Source organism: Lagenorhynchus albirostris, chromosome 20 (assembly GCF_949774975.1).
Source record: "Lagenorhynchus albirostris chromosome 20, mLagAlb1.1, whole genome shotgun sequence".
NCBI lineage: Eukaryota > Metazoa > Chordata > Mammalia > Artiodactyla > Delphinidae > Lagenorhynchus > Lagenorhynchus albirostris.
Genome location: NC_083114.1, coordinates 38,913,908 through 38,933,070, shown reverse-complemented (window position 1 = coordinate 38,933,070; position 19,163 = coordinate 38,913,908). Strand labels below are relative to the sequence as shown.

Here is a 19,163-nt window from a genome sequence, read left to right as displayed (position 1 = left end):
TAAAAAATAATAAAGCCCTATAGCCTCATTGTTCAAGAAGAGAGCTATAGTAATTCCCAAGTCTCTAGAACTGAAGTTTTAAATAAGTGATTTAATAGTTGAATAATCTTTTGGAGGCTTTAGTGGTTAGTTTTTGCCCAAACTAATTGGGAAAAGAGTCCAGTCGGATTTATTTATATTTCTGTCCCAGACTCCGTCCCTTGCCCTGGTCTCTTTAAGCAGGGGCCATATCCCCGAGAGGACCATAACACCAAGAGAATTGGACAACACATTGAATATATATATATATATATATATATATATGTATCTTTACTTTTAAAGGGGATGAATAAAATTTTAAATAAACATGAATTAATGCACTCTGTTCAGCAGCACTGCTTGGGGCAAAAGCTCCTTATCCATATTGCCAGGGTTTTTTTGCCTCACAGGCTTGGCCAGCTCAGCTCAGCAGGGAAGGCTGTGTCTCAGGGATTCCAACAACTTGCTGTTGAGCAGAAAGAAACGTGAGCCTGGGGGCTGCTTGGCTCCTCCCCAGGGGTAGGAGGACACATGACGATTTGGCTCTTCACCTGAAGCCTGGTGAAGCAGCTGAGGATGTTAACAAGGCTTCTGGTGAGCACAGGACCCCAGAGAACCAGGCTGGCACCAGTCTCCTCCTCTTGCAGCAGGGCACCCCTGGGCCTAGGTCAGAACCAGGTAGTAGCCATCTGGATTCTGCACTGAAAGCAGTAAAAAAAAAAAAAGAAAGGGCACCACCGGGGTGAGACGGGCCCCAACCACCACTAGCTACTGTGCTGCTTCTAAACCTCTAAGCGGCCTGCAGGGCCTCTGCCACACCCAGGTGTTCTTCCAGCCCCACCCTGGATCCAGCTCTTTAGGAAGCCTCCCTGGGTACCGGAGCACAGAGGAGGGATAGAGGGCAGGCATCTGAATACCAGGACCACAAGCCAGCTGATCGGAAATGCTGATCGGAAGTGCTCTGCTCCAGGTGGTGTCCAGCAAGCACCTGCCCTTCTGACTTGTATGACTGTGGGGGGGGGGTGCGGGAAGAGGGGTAGGGGCCTTTCCTTCCCTTCTGATAAGCTCCCTGAAACTAGGGCATGTCTCCCTCATGAGAATGCGTTTATTCAGTTCCTTCTTCCTGAGCAATAAATGGCTGTCTCGTAGCTGTATGACCCTGTCCCTTTGACACAAAGCTGGTGTTGAGCAGATGTTTACCCCTTGATTGGGACACAGCACCCGCAACACACCTTCAAGGAACCTTTTAATCTCATTTAGGAGGCAGTATTATAAACAGTCTTACCCTTTCTAGGGCCTGTGAGACACACGCCTCTCCCTCTCAAAGCCCTACCTTTCTTCACCACAGCCACAAAGTACGACTCATCCTCAAGATTCTGAACCACCTGCAAGGGAGAGGGGTCACTAAGACGATTCTGTTCTTAGAACCAAACGGAATAAGCTAGGACAGGGAGAGGGAGACTGGGCCTGGTGTTGGAAGAATGATCCAGGCCTTTGTGGAACCTTGCAGGGAACCGCTCCCGATTTACCTGGTCACTGAGGAGAATGAGGATGCCCCCAGGGCCCTGGTGGAAGAGCCGATGGATCTGATTGGCTGGGAGGGCCAGCAGTTCAGCCAGTTTCCCCATGAGCTCTACAGCACTGAGTTCATCCAGAGAGATCTCTTGATAAAAGCCTGGGGGTGTGGGCAGCACAGGGGCAGGAGTCAGTGGGGGCTGCGGCCCAGAGGGAGCCCCAGATATCAGGAGAAAGGAGAAGACAAGGCGACAGGCTCATTGGGAGGGCCCGGGTCAGGGAAGAAGGAATAAACCTTACAAATCCTCTTCACTTTCACCTCCTATTCCTCACCTTTGGGGAGGCCTAGGCTGAGAGGAACCCCCAGTTTAAAGAAGAGATGGGACACCATATGATAGAATGACAGAATCAGATGGAGTCAGAGTATAGAGCATGGAGGAATAAACCCAGGGAGTCATCCTGAAAGAAGACTAATCTAGTCATGGAAGATGAGGATGCCAAGGGCATCCTGGGTCCCAGGAATGGTGGAGCATCACCCCTTCCCCAGCCCAGAAGAGGTTTCATGCAACCACACCTGAGTTTCTTGTCTTCTGAAGAGGCCAGAACCTCACCTGAATCAGGGTTCTTAGGAACCTCGTTCTCTTGCCTAGAGGCCTCCTGAGCGACATACAAGGTCAGCCGGTGACGGATGGGCCTGGGCCAGGAAAATAGTCTACATTCATACCTGAACTAACAGGTCCCAGTTTTAGCCCCCATCCCTGGGAGAAACCCTGTGTCCTCCCAGGTCTCTAGGGATAGGGGGTCACCAAACTTTTCTTAGGTATTTAGTGAATGCTGGACCCTAGGGGAGAGAAGATGAGAAGAATCCATCTCTGTCCCCAGAAACTGAGTGATGCAGGTGGGCTGGCCACAGAAAGAAGTCACAGGAGCCTAACTTTTAAGCCCAATTCTGCTAGCCTTGCTTGCTCTGTGACCTCAGGCAGGTCGCTGTCCTTTGGTCCTGAGTTTCTTCCTTTGTAAAAAGAGAGAAGTGGGGCTAAGTGGTCTTTCAGGAGCCTTTGGCTTGAACAGTCTATGAAACGTGAGTGTCAGCTGAGTTGGTAAGTGCCACTACAGTGGGAAGGGGACCCTGGTTGGCAGTGCCCAGCACCTGGCTCTTAGAGTATTGAAAAGGCGGATCCCGTCGGCAGCTCCACAGATCTGGATAAGGTCCTGGCGGGTAAGCTTCAGCAGATCAGTGCCTGCAGAGTCAGACAGGGCTAGATTAGGGGAAGAGAGCACTGGGATCAAGGGTGGCAAGGGATACAATCCAACATTAGTCTACAAATAGCCCTGGTATGCCCAGACATGGGAACCAGACTTGGATTCAAATCCCACCTGTGCCACTTGCTAGCTGTGTGTCCTTGGGTAAGTTATTTAACCTCTCTGAGCCCTGTCCTCAGGGGTAGTGTATAAATTGTATGGGATAATACACGAGAAGAGAGCCTAGCCAGCATAGTGTGCTTGCCAACTCTTAGTTCTACATAGAAGTTAGTTGAAGGTCACACAGCAAGCCAGGACAGAGACAGGCTTCCTGCCCGACTGTCTGCCCTCAGTCCCCTACAGGTCAGGTCCCTACCAGACCCCAGCCTCACCAGTGAAATTGGCCAGCGACCGACAGTAGTTGGAGAACCGGTGCCGATGCAACCACTGCTGTGTCTCTAGGATGGAGGCTCCAGGGTTCAGATCCTGAGGTATAAAGAGAGCGGTCCAGATAACACCGTGGACCCACGGACTGAGAACAAGGTGGAGGGGAAACATGGCCCCTGCCCTTGGAGGTCCCAAGTCTGAGACGGGAGGCTCATCCTGGCGGAGGCAAGTGCCCAGCGCGCCATCCGCGAACCATTTGACTATCTGTGGCCATACCACATCTCCCCACCAGGGGGCAGGGCCACCCTATTCTGGAGAGTGAGGTGACACTGCTGAGAAGGCTTTGCAATAGGGGGTGTGGGAGTGTGGAAAGGAAAGACTCACCTGGGCTGGGCTGCCCCCCAAGGTGTCCAAGGCGAATGGTGGTGAGGAGCAGAGCCTGTGGGGAGCAGGGAGTCAGGCTCAGGGAAACAGTGCAGCCAGTCTCCTGCCCCCCTCATCCTTCCCCAGGCCTGTCCCGGTGTCACCCACGTGTTCCCCAGAAGCTGCCTCAGCTGCACCCTCAGGCCGGCCCCTCCCCCGCTGCCTAGGCTGAGGGGCTCTTCTCTTCATTCTCACCCCCAAGGGCTGACAGAAGGTGCTCGTCCTGCCTCACCTCTCCGGGGGGAGCTTGCAGGAGTTGGGGGAGGTCAGAGCAAGAGGGCTCAGAGGCGGGTGGGGTCCCGAACTGGGCTCTGGCCACGGTGAACACTGCAGGTAGACAAGCAGTGAGGTTAGCCTGGACATTCGGGTGTGTGTGGGGGCGGTGGGCAGTGGTGGCTGTTGGCCTGCCTTGGGCCAAACTTGGCCCCTGCCCCAGGAGTCCCTGACAAGTAGATCAAGTTTCCACCCAAAGAAGAGAGTAAACTAGCCTGCAGCTCTGTTTGGGGGATTTGGGGAAGGCTTCCTGGAGGAGCTACAGCAGGAAAGGAGGTGCTCCAGGCAGAGGGAGCAGAAGTGAGGGGCGGCCATGGCAGGGCAAGGAGAGGCAGCCGGCAAGGCGTCATCTCCTGGGAGTCTTGAACAACAGGCAGTGCAGTTTGTCCTCGCAGGAAACAGGTGGAATCACTGGGAGGCTGTGATGATCCTGGAGCAGTCGCAGCCCCTGAGGCCTCAGTTTCCCAGCGTATACAACGAGGATCTTTTCTCCAGACCTCCCCTCCCGCCTCCGCACCCAGTACACACACCTCCATGAAGACTGTGCTCTCACAGGCTGTCTGATACTTGTCTCTCTCATGCACGGGCTGTTTCTCAATCTTCTCCCGGTCAGTTTTCAGTTTCCGGTCAGCTCCTTTGGGCTGCAGGAGGGTGACAAGAAAACCTCAGAGGCCTTCTTCACCTGCCCACTTCTCATTACAGGAGGGGCTCTGAGAAAGAGACCAAGCCCCATCCCTCTGTGCACGGAGAATGAAACAGTCCCAGAGAGGGGAACCGCAGGCTGAGGGTCCGCTGCAAAGCAGAGCCAGATCCACACAGCCAGCAAGGCAGGGTGACAGCCCTGAGAGGGAGGGGACAGGGCCCCCGTGCTGCATGTACCTTAAACACCTTGATGAGGCAGCCAGCTGAATGCAGGTGCTCCGGCGAAAGCTCCTTGTCACAGGGCTTGAAAGTGTCGATCTGAAGGCGGAAGGGAACACCTTTCTCTCCACCTTTTTTCCTAGGAGTGAACTCAGTGCTGATGCAGTGAACCTGAGGTGGAAAAAAAGGGTGACTCCAGGTCCCACCCACATTCAAGGGATCTCACCTGAAAGCTGTTACCTGTCTGTCACCTGTCAGCCATTAATCACAGCAACTTCCCACCCCCAACCAGTGTCTATTCTTGAAGCATAACTTTTTTTTTAAGGGGAACAATTTTTTCCAGCTTTACTGAGATATACTTGACATATAACATTGTGTATGTTTAAAGTTTGCAGTGTGTTGATATGGTACGTTTATATATTGGAAAATGATTACCACCCACCATAGCATTAGCTGCTAACACCTCCATCACAGAAACACCCCATCACATAATTACCCTTTTTTTGGTGGTGAGATCATTTAAGATCTACTTTCTTCTTAAAATATAACTTTATTAGGTTCTTTCCCTTGTTCAAAATCCCTCAGCAGCTCCCCAGGGTTATGAGATGAGAAGCAAAGTCCCTGGCCCTGGCTGGCATTCAAGCATCTTAAAGAGTCAAGTCAAGCTTTTCTGTCCGGCTGCTCTCTCTCCCCCATCAATGAACCCGCTGACCTACCGATCCAGCCTAATCATCACTTCAATACACCTGCATAGCTTTTTCTCTACCGGGAAAGCTCTCTCTGCTCACATCTGAGCCAATACATCCCATTCCAGAGTAGGGTTGCCAGTTAAGATACAGGATGCCCAGTTAAATCTGAATTTCTGATAAGAAACAAATAATTTTTTAGCATCAGTATTCCCAAGTATTGCATGGGACATACTGATACTAAAAAAAAAAAAAATTCTTTAGCTAAAATTCAAATTTAACTGAGTGTCCTGTATTTTATTTGCTAAATCTAGCAGTCTACTCCAGGAAGCCTTCCCGACCTGCACACCCACTGTAGCCCTCCCCAAATCTTGTGAAGAACAGGTAAAGGTAGGGAAGCTGAGGCTCACAGAGATCATGTGACCTGGGCAAGGTCCATGCCAGGAAGTGGTGGAACTGAAATTGTGCCACATCCACCTGACTCCAAATCCAGATGCTTAGACTATAGTGGACACTCAGAAAAGGGACTTACAGGTGAGTTTTGACAATATTTTTCGATTATGAAAGGAAATCTTCCAGCATAGAAAATATGGAGAACACTGAAAAAGTATAAAGAAGAATACAAGCATTTCCCATCACCCCACCTCTCAGAGATAATACTGTTAACATTCAAGTATTGTCTCTTCCTATCTTTTCTCTGGGCAAGGAAAAAAACCCCACAACTTTTGTATACACACACACTTTTATTTTTACAAAATAGAAATCAAACTTTAAATACAAGTCTATATTCCGCCTTTACTTATGGGAAAGCAGTTTCTCTTGTCATGAAATATTTCTCAGAGACATCATTTTAATGGCTACACAATGTCCATTATAAACCTGTACTAAATACTTATATCAAAGTCAATCCTCTTCTGATGGACATCTGATTATTTAAAATCTTTTAATATATAAAGCGACACTGGCATGAATAGCTGGTAAATATATTTCTGTGTACTTATTGAACACTGCGATAGCGGAACTACTGGGTAAATGAGTATGAACATTAAATTTAATAAAATTTGCCCACGTGCCACATGCCTACAGAATGGGTGCACCAATTTGCATTCTCAGGATATGAGGGTGTCTGTTTCTCCAAACCTTACCAATAACAGTTTTTAAAAAGTCTTTGCCAGTTATATATATATATATATATATATACACACACACACACACATATATAATTTTATTAGCATTATTAGCATTTTATATAACACATTATATGTCATATGTGGCAACTATTTTTCCCATTTGATGTCTCCTTTTAATTTTGCCTGTGTATTGCAGACCGTTACTTTTTATGAAGCTAAATTCTGTCCTATGTTTTTTAATTTCTTCCATTGCCTTAATGTTTAACAAGTCCTTGCCTTTGGTGAGATTCGATCAACATTTATCCATCTTTTTTTCCTCAGGGTGTTTCTAGAAGTGGTTCATTCTTATCACGCCCCCCACCACCACCCAAAATCACCTTCCTTTCCCACTTAGGCTGCTGCCACCCACATCTGAGCTCCAGCCTCCTCCCTGTCTCAGCTTCAGACTCACCTGCAGAAAGAGGGAGGTCCTCTTGGCCGGGTCCCAATAAAACTCCACCGTGTTGAGTTGTGAGGGTAGCACTTGGGGTTCTATCACCCCCACGGACAGTGGCACATCTGCAGGCACAGGGTTGCAGGCAGGGAGTCGGGCTCAGCCCTCCCCATCCACAAGGGCCTCTAAGACAGAAAGCAGCCCTAAAGGGTCCCTGGTCCCTCCCCATTCACCTATGTCCAGGATGCGGTCCCCAGGCCGGCTCCACCTCCACCCATCCAGCTGCTGCTGCTCCGTGTACTGCAGGCGCCGGTCGTGGAAAACCACACGCACCACACTCTGCGGGCACAGGAGGGCGCCTGGGCATTTGGGAACCAGTTCCCACACCTGGGGCAGGCCAACCTTTCCAGCCTCTCCCCCACCTTGCTTCCCACCCTCCAGGGGCAGAAGGACTTAGAATCACTAGATCCGTGTCCAGATGCCACCTGCCACTCACAAGCTGTGAAACTGAGGAAGTAACCTAGAGCCTCAGTTTCCTCATCTGTAAAATGGAGGAGTTAATCCCTTCCCACTCGTAGTCACTCTACCCATTTCTTTTCTTCGCTGCACTTATCAGTTTGCGGTTTGTAAATCAATTTGTAATTGCATATATTAATAATTTGTGTAATTACATGTTTGTCTCACTCAGCAGAATGCAAGCCCCCTGAGGAAGGAAACTGCATCTGTCTCTTTACCCCTGAATCTCTAGCTCATCGAACAGTTTCTGGCAAAGAATGGGAGCTAAATACTTTTTTTTTTTTTTGAGAAAGAAGGAATCATGTGTGTGAGTAATGCTATGTAAATGTATTTCTAAGTCCTGGTTCTGCTACTTACTGGCTCTGTGTCCTTGAGAAAATACTTAACCTCGCTGTGCCTGTTTCCTCAACAATTCCTGCCCACCACTGAGCTATTGTGAAGGTCAGATTGAAAGGTGGACTTGAGAGGGTTCTACTTGACAATGACATCATAGTGATGACACTGGCTTCCTGCCCAGAGGGATAGTCATAGCCAGCTTTTGCCAATTCTGGAAGGGATGCACCTACCTTCAGCAGCCGGGGCCCCTGGGTGGCATCGCCCAGTTTGGGGTTGCAGAGCATCCTCACCTCATAGGACTGGCCTGGGAGAGATTAAGGGGATGTGTGAGACCCACTCTGAGGGGCAGAGATGCTGCCTGCCACCCCCAGCCTGCCCTGGGCCCAGCCTCCAGAGCTTGCTGCCTCGCTAGCCCCTCTCCTTCCCCAGGCCCAGCTCACCCTGGTTCAGGTAGGTGAGGGTCTCCTCCTGCTGCTTCACAGCCGGTGAGGTAGCTGCGCAGAGCACGTACTGGAAGGCGGGGCAGGGCGGTTCCGCACGGGGGATGTTGGGCGGCTCTTCCTGCTTCAGGTAGGGCAAGGGCAAGGCCTCCCTGCCAGGGAGAGGAGGGCACTGCTGGCTTTCTGCCCTGTCCACCCCATCCTCTAAGAGGCTTTGACTCTTTCTGCCAGGTTCTCCCTTCAGGGAGCCCACAGTGTGCTGTAGCAGGCACCCCTGCAGCAGCCAGGGCCTAAGGGGCCCCTGTTCAGCTCCTCTGGCCTCCAGCAGACCTCCCTTAAGGTACAGATCCCAGATACTACCAAGCCTTTGCAAACATCTGCTATTAATTACTCGTTTGCACCCTCAGGGCTTGCCTGACACCCAGTGAATGCCCACCGCAAGTGTCCTGAGTGGGTGGGTGGTCAGGATGTTTTGAGACGTCCTGGGACCCACTGAAGTCCAGGTACATTTGACAACTTCCCCACCCCCAGAGGAACTCAAGATCAGGAGGCCCATAAGCTTTCGCTTGAAACAGGGGGCCCTGACGTGTCCATCTCAACTCAGAGCAGGGCCTTCCGCAGGGACTGTGGGAAGGGGATGTGGCCCTTACCTGAGCAAGCTGCTTGGTGGCCCGGGGTACAGTTCCCCGGGGCTGGGCCACAGGTGCTCCGGCTGGCTGTGCCAAAACAGCATCTTGGAAAAAGAGCAGGACCAGCTGTGTCACAGAAGGCTCAGCACCGGGTTGGGCTGGACCCACTGGGCCATCCACCCGGGGCCTCGGGCTTTATATACAAGAGCATAGCCCCAAAAGGGTGGGGCAAGGCCTCAGCCTCTTATTGGCTGAGCAACCGGGGCTCTAGGAAACTCAGGACCTATTAGGCAGCCCAAGCTGAGGGGAATCAAGAAATGGCATCCCTAGGGCTCCCCACCAATCATTAACTCAAAGGGGAAGTGGTGGTGCAGCAAAACAAGTCACCGGGACGGACATCCACTGCCCCACCATGCCCCCAGAGGCCCAGAACAACGAGGGGCACCCTCAGGCTAAAAGATTGGCCCCAGATCCATAAGCCACGTAGAGAGTCCTGGAGACCTATGGGCCCAGACCCCTCACAGGACCCCATGGGGGGAGGGTGGAGCCTGACCGCTCCAGGGGACGGGAAGAGCGATGGACCAACAAAGGGCCTTTGCTCCCCCTGGCCTCCTTCCTTGTCTCTACCCCGCCCCCATACACACAGGTGCAGTGATGGCCTGACACCTGTCCTGTCGCTGGGGGCTACCTGGCTAGGGGACTGGAGTTTACAGAACATAGTCCAGCTTGCTGTGGAAACAACTCGGGGGGTGGTGCTGGGAGAGAGAGCGTGCCTGTGAGGAGGAGGGGGTGGGCCCGGGCCCGGGAGAGCCCCCCCTCCCAGGGAGGTAGAAGGAGAGGCGCTCCAGCTGGGCTGGTTTCTCTGCCCCTCCTCTGCCCTGGGGCTCGGGGTGCACTGTGTTTATGGACAAATACAGTTTGCCTGGGGGACGACCCCCTTCCCCAGGCTCAGCCCCTGTTGTCACTGTACACAGTCAGCTCAGGGGCCCCCCTGCCCCCACCCCCCACTACTGTGTTGGGTGTAAATAGATAAGGGCCTTGCAGAGAGCACAGATGGGGCTCTAAAGATGCGGCTTGACCTCATGTGACCCTAACTATCTAGGCTTTGTGATTCTGGGGGGCCTCCCTTGCAGGGAGAGGGAAAACCAAAGAGTATGCCCACACACACAATGGGCAGGCAGGGTACCTCCAGGTACCTTGGCCCTTGGTCTTCTCTCATGAAGCCGGACAAAAGGAGGAAAAGGGGATGGGAACATTCCTGACAATGGGGGCCAAAGAAACCTGAGTCCCCAAGATCTGCAGTAAGACCCCCAAGACTTCAAGACTCACCCATTGCCCAAAGCTGGATCCAAGGTCAGGAGGCCCCCCATGGGACCCTGCAAGGTTGGACAGAGCAAGATCCCAAGAAGGCCAGGCGAAGGGGAGTAGGAGGGGTCCAGAGGGAGGGCTTGGCCCTGGCCTCGGGGGAGCAGGGTGTAAGGGTGGCAGTGGGGCAGAGGGGATGGGGGTAGGTGGGGGGGCGGGGCTTGTTATGCTTGCTATGGGGGATGGAGGTGGGAAAGGTGGAGGCTGGCGCGGGCCCCCTTCGAGGACACCAGTGGAGGGGACTCCTGCTCCATAAGCCAGTCCCACCCCGTGCACCGCCCCCCAGCCTGTCCTCTACCTCCCCCTCTGAGCACCCCCTCTCTCCTACTCATATTTTAAAAAAATATTTACTTATTTATTTGGCTGCACCGGGTCTTAGCTGTGGCGTGCGGGATCATCTTTGCTGGCAGGAGGGATCTTTAGCTGCGGCATGCGAACTCTTACTTGCGGCACGTGGGATCTAGTTCCCTGACCAGGGACCGAACCCGGGCCTGCTACACTGGGATCGCGGAATCTTAGCCACTGGACCACCAGGGAAGGCCCACCTCTCCCTTACTCCTGCTGCTACTCCCTCCTTCCGCCCATCTCAGGGTCTCTGGGCTTCTGTCCCCAAAGAGGTGTCCTTGGGCCTGTTGCTGGTTTTCCTTGGCTCTGTCTCTCCAAGGAAAGAAGCCAGGCTTGAGGCAGACAGAACCTGGTCACTGAGAGCCCCCGCCAGACCCATTCGCTGTACCTCCCGGGCCAGCACAGCACAGGGTATAAACAGCCCATCCAAGGCCCAGAGAGGCCTCAGGAAATTTCTGGTCCAGGCTCCCCACTCTCAGAGGAGTCTCAGCCTCTGGGTGGTCTGAGGCCCCCACGAGGCAGGGACACATTTCTGAACCTACTTTCCTCATCGGTAAAATAGGATCAAGGCCTCCCTCCCACTCAGTGTGGCCGTGAGGATCCAAGGAAGTTCTGTGGAGTTGCACCTTATCCCAGTGTTTAACCCTCAGGAGCTTCCCTTGGGGTAGCGAGGACACCACTGAGGGCCCCAGCCTCCTTGGCGGTGTCCCTCGCTAGTTCTGGAGGTACAGACATGACTGTCCCAGAAACTTCCCCCAACACAGATGAATTTCATACCCCAAATGCTCTATCATTTTCTAGGCCACGGCATAACACGATCCTAATAATACCCTCGGGGTTCCCTGAGCCAAGGAAGTAAGTTTTTATCTGTCAAAATTGCTGAGAAATAAGTCAGTGTCTTTCTCCTCTAACCAAAATGTATCGTTTTGTTTTGTCTTCTATCCCAGGCAACATTCCAACCCGGAGAGTTGGAGAGTGAAGCCTACCACTCCCACAGAGAAACAGAGGCTGAGGGGAGTGTTCCTCATTCATTCATTCATTCAACAAAATGTTATTGAGTGCCTACTATGTACCAGGCTCTCTCTCCCTCCCTCCCTCCCTCCCTGGTGTGTGGGACCTGGGGCAGGGTACCTGGGTGGGTGGAATCCTAACCTATCCAGGGCTCAGGCACCGCTGTTACCCCTACATTCGTGGTCAAAAGGTCTGGGCACTGAGTTCCAGGGAAATGATTTTTATTTTTTTATCTTTTTTAAATTGGAGTATAATTGCTTTACAATGTTGTGTTAGTTTCTGCTGTACAATGAAGTGAATCAGCTACTATATGTATACATATATCCCCTACCTCTTGGATCTCCCTCCCACCCCACCCCCGGCCCTTCCCACCCATCTAGGTCATCACAGAGCACCGAGCTGGGCTCTCTGTGCTATATAGCAGGTTCCCACTAGCTATCTATTTTACACATGGTAGTGTATACAGGCCAATCCTAATCTCCCAATTCGTCCCACCCTCCCCTTCCCTAAAAGGAATGGATGAGAGCACAATTTTTCAGACACACATGCACACACACAGGAAGCTGGCAATACCATATGGCAATCCCTGTGTGCTCTGTGTGTCTGTGTACACGAATGCCCCCACCCTAGGAGGGTGGTCCTTTTTTCCAGCAAACTGTCTCCCAGGCCCCTGGGTGTGCAGCTCCACAGGGCACCACACTAAACAGCGCACCCCTAGAGTTCGAGGATGCACAGGCCTGGCTCTAAGTCTCCAATCTTTTATTCCTAAGAGTCCCTCTCACCACCAGTCAGTCTCACCTTGGAAAGGTACTCTGTTCACGCTTCAAACTTACTGCCCCCTTCTTAAAACCCTTCCTGCAACCCAGCCAGCTGGCATTTATGTTCCCCATGTCCCTCCTCTGCCCTTCACCAAATTCCTTCACAGCAGTCGTCTGATGTGCAGTTTATTCTTAATGTACTTTGTCTAATGTTTGTTTTCCCATCAGAGTGGAAGCCCCTTGAAGGTAGGGACTAAGAGGTAAACATACCTCTCGATAGACCCTGAGTGCAAGCGCAACTAGGTGGATTTAGGCAAGTAACTTAGCCTTTCTGAGCTTCGTGCTGCAACTATAAAAAGGGGATGGTGGGCTTCCCCGGTGGCGCAGTGGTTGAGAGTCCGCCTGCCGATGCAGGGGACGCGGGTTTGTGCCTTGGTCCGGGAGGATCCCACGTGCCGTGGAGCGGCTGGACCCGTGAGCCATGGCCGCTGAGCCTGCGCGTCAGGAGGCTGTGCCCCGCAACAGGAGAGGCCACAACAGTGAGAGGCCCGTACTGCAAAAAAAAAAAAAAAGGGGGGGATGGTGAGAACCTCTGCCCCACAGGGCTGGATAATAATGAATGAGATAATGAGCCCTCAGTAAATGTAGGTGTCTTTTTCTCTACATATCTCCAGTACCTAGTATATCATACAGGTTTATTTATTTAACACTTAAAAGTGTAGGTTTATTTATATAACACTTATAAATGTAGAGGGTCTTCTTATTTAGCAAACAGTTCTTCAGTGCTCAGTATGACTCCAGAGTGCTTTTCAGTCTATCTTCTAAGACAGATGCTATTTTTTTCTATTATTCTATTATCACCGCCCCCCTCATTATACAGATGGTGAAACTGAGGCTCCGAGAGGTTAAGTAACTATCTCAAGGTCACACAGCTAAGAGAAGACACAGCCAGGGTTTGAACCAAGGCCACCGGGTTACATTGCTCCTAATGACTGTACTATGACCACTCTGCTGGACAAATGTGTGTGGAATTCTGAAATTAACCAGGCAACAGTCCAACCTGGGGAGCTGGAGAATGAGGTCTACCACCCCTCCCCCAAAGAAAGAGGGGCTGATGGGGGGGCAGTGTTCATCGTTCATGCATTCATTTATTTAACGGCTCCCAAAGAAGTATCAGACCCCGGAACCTGGATGGCAGGGACCCCTGGCCTTTCTGAGCTTCGGCCTCTTCAACTGCAAAATGGAGAAAAATACTTTCTGTTCCAGTCCTGGGCTGTGAGCCCTGAGGATGAGTAAATATGAATGACAGTGGCTGGTCTGCAGTGGTTTTGATAGATGGGGGCGGGGGGGTATTAATAACGGCAGGAGGAGCAGGAAACGGGATTTTTGTCTCCTCAAGGATGGCTATGGCTTGACAATTCCCTTGGGATGAGCAGCAGTGGAGGCTGCAGGAGGGAATTCCCTGGCTGTCCAGTGGTTAGGACTCTGCACTTTTACTGCCGAGGTCCCGGGTTCAATCCCTGGTCGGGGAAATAAGATCCCACAAGCCGCGTGGCAAAAAAAAAAAAAAACGGCATTGCAGGCAAGGGAAGCAGCTTTTCGGGGGTATGCGACCCTCCAGGTCCCACTGCACGTTACAACCACCCCTTGAAGTAAGAAGGTCCCCAGTTACAGTCTATGCAATTTGTCCAAGGTTATTAGCTAGTGAGGGTGGGCTGGAACCTGAGTCACCTCACTGCCATGCACCCAGACCAAGACACAGGACTCCTTCCAGGCCATCCCTGCAATGAAGCCTTTGGCCAGAAGACCCTGAGCCCACTACTCTGGCTCTGTTTCCACGTGGCTGCCCTTGGGAGCCAGAGGGATCTTCCTAAGACACAGGAATGACCATACCATAATCACTCGCAGCGCTATTCTCAAGCTGGGCTATGGAAACACCTGGGTAACCATGCCCATATTCCAGGGCATCTGTGGCACACCATAGTTAGTGCTTAAAATCATTTGTTGGTTTATTTATATAACAGAGAGGTTAAGTAACTATCTCAAGGTCACACAGCTAAGAGAAGACACAGCCAGGGTTTGAACCCAGGCCACCAGGTTACAGTCCTTGGACTCAAAGATATGAGTATAGATATTCTTGGACTCAAACGCAAGGCTTGCACAAACATTTAATATAGAGACTTGTTTTTATTTATTTATTTTATTTATTATTATTATTTTTTGCAGTACGCGGGCCTCTCACTGTCGTGGCCTCTCCCATTGCGGGGCACAGCCTCCGGACGCGCAGGCTCAGCGGCCATGGCTCACAGGCCCAGCCGCTCCGCGGCGTGTGGGATCTTCCCGGACCGGGGCATGAACCCGTGTCCCCTGCCTCGGCAGGTGGACTCTCAACCACTGCGCCACCAGGGAAGCCCTAGAGACATGTTTTTAAATTCCTTTCAATTTCTGAGTGAACCACTTTGCCTACCTGCCCCCCGCCCCGCATGCCTCCATGGTACCCCTGGATGGTTCACCTGGGTTCCAATGAGCAAGTTTGAGAAGCCCGTTTGTGCAGGAAAACGCATCTTCCTGGCCCAGCATCCAAGGCTGTTTGTCCACCTTTTTCTGCCTTTCCCTGTCACCACTCCCTCTCTCCCTTGCTTACCGGCAACTTACAGAACAGTCTTTTCTGTTTCACACCTCGGTGCCTTTGCCCGGGCTGTTGCATGTGCCTAGAATACTCTGGCCCCTCTGCCTTCTAGTCCTCTTGATGGCCTCTGTCAACTCAGCTGAAGGCGCATCTCTGTCCCCGCTGCTTCCTACCCCCAAGTCTGCTCAGAGGGATCCTCTGGGCAGGAGGGCACTCTCTGGGTCAGGATTTACAGGAGGGCCTCAAATGCAGGCAACTGGCACCCCGGGTGCCCAGAGCCTCTCTAGGCACTTAGTAGGACCACATGGTTTAGATGTCTCAAATGTAGACCCTCAAAGGCCCCACCTACACACTCCTCCCTGGAAGACATCCAACGTTGTTTTCTGTGTAGTCTGCAGGGGGCAGTGTGGCCCCAGGCTGGCCCCAGGATCCCCAGCTGCTGTTTCCACTGGGTCTAGACTCTCCCAGCCAGAAAACCTCTCCCCAGGAGGAGTTAACAAGCTGAATTCCAAAGGAGGAGTTACAGGCAGGCTCCATCCTCCCTGCCTCGACATCTCTTTGGCATCATCACCCTCACGCTTCTCCCACTTAGTAAGCCAGTCACCCTCACCCCTAACACCCAGATCCAGTTGCTTCCAGACTTCATCCTCCCTCTTTTCCACCAGCTCTCAGCAGCACCCTGCAGCCCAGTCTGTGCCCAGGGCCCCTCTGCAGCCAAAGATCCTCCTTTAAGAGTTTGGGGGCCCTCAGTGCTCATATCTCTAAAATTCTAACCCCTAACAGCCCCATCCCATCCACTGGGCTCCACCTCCTTGCTCACCCCAAAGTGATGACATTGCTGTTACCTTGGTAACAGATGCTTTGTGGGTGGGTATGGGGAATGGACCAGGGAAAGAAAGGGGTGGCTTCAGGACACTATCAGAGGCATGGGAGATGTGGGTGGGCAAACTGGCATAGGGCCTGGGGAGGGGCAGCCAGGGGCTGTGACCCCCACCACAGGCTGCTGTCATCCCTATGTCCCCAGCCTCAAGGGGAAAAGAAATAGAATAGAAGGGGACATCTTTGTGGAAAGAGAGGTTTTCTTACAGAGAGAAAGGGAAACATCCCCAAAACCATTATCCCCCTCCCATGGAAACAAGTCTCCTGGACAGCCTCGACTTGGCAGGGTAGGGAGAGGGGTGCACACACTGGAGCCCGTGTTGTTCCCCTCCAGGGAGCCTGGGGCACAGAGAGAGGGAACAGCTCACCCAGGGCGTGTTAGGGACAGCGCCACAGGCAGTGGGAAGGCGGCTCTATGCCAGTGTCCCAAGCTCCAAGGGTTGTTGGCAGCAGCGGGTGGAGGGGCCCTTCTCCAGCCTCTGGGGACCTAGCTGTCGCAGATGCCACAGCCAGGAAGTATGTCAGGCACTTGCATAAGAGTCTTCTATATTTCTGTAAAATCATAATTACCGATGCCTGCCGTGGGCCTTAGCTCATTAGAGCGGTATCTGCCTCTGAGGCCCTGGGGTGGGCTGGCAGAGGGACGTAGGGGAGACTGGGCAAGGCCAGACCTTTCACTGTGTTCTCGGCATCCCCAGCCCCACTGAGGCTGGGTCCTCTTCCTCTCCCCAGCTGGGAGATGAGAACCCAGACTTGACCTCAACCGTGATGAACCCCCCTACCCTAGGAGCCCCGATTCTAAAGCTGGAGGGAGAGGCCAGCCACTCATGTGCTCAGCTTGGGCTGTCCTTGGTAACCCATGGGGGCAGAGGCCACAGCAGGGAGGGGCTTGAACTGAAGGTGTTTGTGGGAGAAAATAGGTCAGTCCTTATGGCAGAGGCAATCCCTCACATTAGAGAATCTCAACACCTTAGTGGAGGGGCCCTGGGTCATTTAGGCCAGCGGTTCTTAATCTTTTGGGGATCTAAGATTCTCTGAGGAGCAGATGATAGCTCTGGACTCTCCCCCAGAAAATGCTTATCCTCCAAAATTTGATACAGCTTCAAGTGGTTGACGAACTCCCTGAAACTTACTTACAAGCCCAAGGTTAAGAATCCTTAAAAAAATTTTTTTAAATATTTATTTATTTATATATTTATTTTGGCTGCACCGGGTCTTAGTTGCAGAACGAGGGATCTTCGTTGCAGCACGCAGGCTCCTAGTTGCGGCATGCATGTGGGATCTAGTTCCCCAACCAGGGATCGAACCCGGGCCCCCTGCATTGGGAGTGCAGAGTCTTACCCACTGGACCACCAGGGAAGTCCTAAGAATCCTTCATATTTTTAAAAAATAAAATAATAATAATAACTATTTATCATGCACTTACTCTGTCCAGCTCTTTACATATGTTAACTCATTTAATCCTCAAAAGAACACTAAGAGATATACAATTATTGCCCCCATTTAATCCAACTCCATTTCAAACTAATCTAGTCCAGTTCTGCCAATCAGAAGACAAGGAAACCAAAGACCCTCCAGAGACGGATAGCCCTCTGCCCAAGGTCACAGAGCAGGAAAAAAGGGCAGACCAGGATGAGGACCAGGTGCTCTTAATGTGCTGGACATTGTGCCATATGCAGATTTGAAGCCATCTGTCCATCCCTCCATCCATCCCTCTGTCCCCAGGCTCCCGAGAGCCCAGCGCCCATGCTCATTCACTCAGCTCTCCTAGTAAGAGGCCCCCTGGTAGTTCTATCATGACGTCTGGTCTGAGAGCCCTTCTGAGACTATGGCTGCCACTCATCCTCCTGGACCACCTTGCCACTTGCTCTGACAACCCCTCCTTTCTGCCCTCCAAATCTAAGATGTTCCTCCCAGAGAAGCTAGCCCAGTTGCTCCTGCCCCATCTCTGAGCCACTGCAGTGGGAATTGTTGGCACTGAGACAGTGACTCAGACTGAGATCATTAAAGACCGCTCTGAAACAGGAAGGCCACAGGCCAGAGAGGACATCCAGAGGTCATGGGATCCAGCCCCCTGCCTCCTCCACAGCTGCCCCACCTCAGATTTCTAAAACCCAGACCAGATGGGCCCCAGGGCCCACCGACTTCCCTGCCTTGCCCCACTGATTTCCCTGGGAATTCTTTCCCACGTCTAGTCAGTCTCCTGGGTCAGTTCTCTCATGGAGTAGCAGGCTGCAAGCAGCCGAGGAAAGCGAGGGAAGGAAGCTGTTCTTCTCTCTACCTCAGAAAAAGACCTCGGAAGAGACAAATCTCCCAGAAGAAAGGAGAGAAAGAAGAAAATGAACTTTCTGTGCCTGTCTTCTCTGGGCTAAGTGGTGTACTACACTGTCTCATTCATTCTCCCGGGAGTGAGGTAGGCACAACCTCCATTCTGCTGATGAAGAAATCAAGGCTTTAAAAGTTACCTACCCAGAGCTTCCCTGGTGGCGCAGTGGTTGAGAGTCCGCCTGCCGATGCAGGGGACACGGGTTCGTGCCCCAGTCCGGGAAGATCCCACATGCCGCAGAGCGGCTGGGCCCGTGAGCCATGGCCGCTGAGCCTGTGCATCCGGAGCCTGTGCTCTGCAACGGGAGAGGACACAACAGTGAGAGGCCCGTGTACCGTAAAAAAAAAAAAAAAAAAGTTACCTACCCAGGGTCAAGTGAATTAGTGACTACACAGGTACTGGACTCGAAGGAACCCAGAGCCTCTTCTCTTTGGAGGGAAACAGGGGTACCTCCCCCCAGGAGGCCTCACAAACACAGACGAAGCCCCTGTTTGCTCCAGCCCAGGACAGGTAGAGATAGAGGGCTGATGACCCCATCTCAGGTGCTCCAAGCATTTCTAAGTCTGAGTTGCCTAGGTGGGGGTCGTTGGGCTGACCTGTGCTGGGCAGGAGGGAGGAGGGTGGCCCTCAGAGGGGAGCAGTTGGTAATGAATGGGCCTTTGGGGAAACTGGTCTGAGGGCTGAGGCCAGGTTCTATTCAAACTCCTTTCAAGAAAGCTAGCACTCAGAGAGTCTGCAGTGTGTGGATCTGGAGGGGGAGGGGACTAAGCCCCCACTACCACAAACCCTCCTGTCCACCCTTGTCCTAATTCTGCCAGTGGCAAATAAATTTCTACTCCTGGACGCAGTAACCTGAGCAGTGCTCCACCGGTGAGCTCATCCTCAGGAGGAGATAGATGGCATGAATGGCTAGGTGCATGGGGGGAGGGCGGGCGGAGGACGGAACACTAGGTTCAGCCCC

At 52.3% G+C, this 19,163-nt stretch overlaps 1 protein-coding gene across 1 annotated transcript; it reads right to left on the bottom strand.

Moving 5' to 3' along the window:
- Positions 1 to 681: 681 nt before the first annotated feature.
- Positions 682 to 8,993, bottom strand: LOC132511910 (transcription factor CP2-like protein 1). The gene is made up of 15 exons (XM_060135725.1): positions 8,911 to 8,993; positions 8,261 to 8,412; positions 8,051 to 8,124; positions 7,202 to 7,307; positions 6,987 to 7,093; positions 4,738 to 4,890; positions 4,389 to 4,499; positions 3,818 to 3,912; positions 3,547 to 3,601; positions 3,168 to 3,261; positions 2,684 to 2,774; positions 2,145 to 2,227; positions 1,548 to 1,693; positions 1,352 to 1,403; positions 682 to 719 (listed from the first exon to the last, which is right to left on the bottom strand). The coding sequence occupies exons 1-15, from the start codon at positions 8,991 to 8,993 to the stop codon at positions 682 to 684; spliced, it is 1,440 nt and encodes a 479-aa protein (XP_059991708.1).
- Between the last annotated feature and the right edge of the window lie 10,170 nt (positions 8,994 to 19,163).

Excerpts from the sequence above, each read along its gene's own strand:
- LOC132511910 (XM_060135725.1), bottom strand. The coding sequence starts at position 8,993 with ATGCTGTTTTGGCACAGCCAGCCGGAGCACCTGTGGCCCAGCCCCGGG. Across the intron at positions 2,775-3,167 it reads GTCGCTGGCCAATTTCACTG|GCACTGATCTGCTGAAGCTT; the intron begins GTGAGGCTGGGG and ends CTGACTCTGCAG. Across the intron at positions 2,228-2,683 it reads TTCAATACTCTAAGAGCCAG|GCCCATCCGTCACCGGCTGA; the intron begins GTGCTGGGCACT and ends TTCCTGGCCCAG.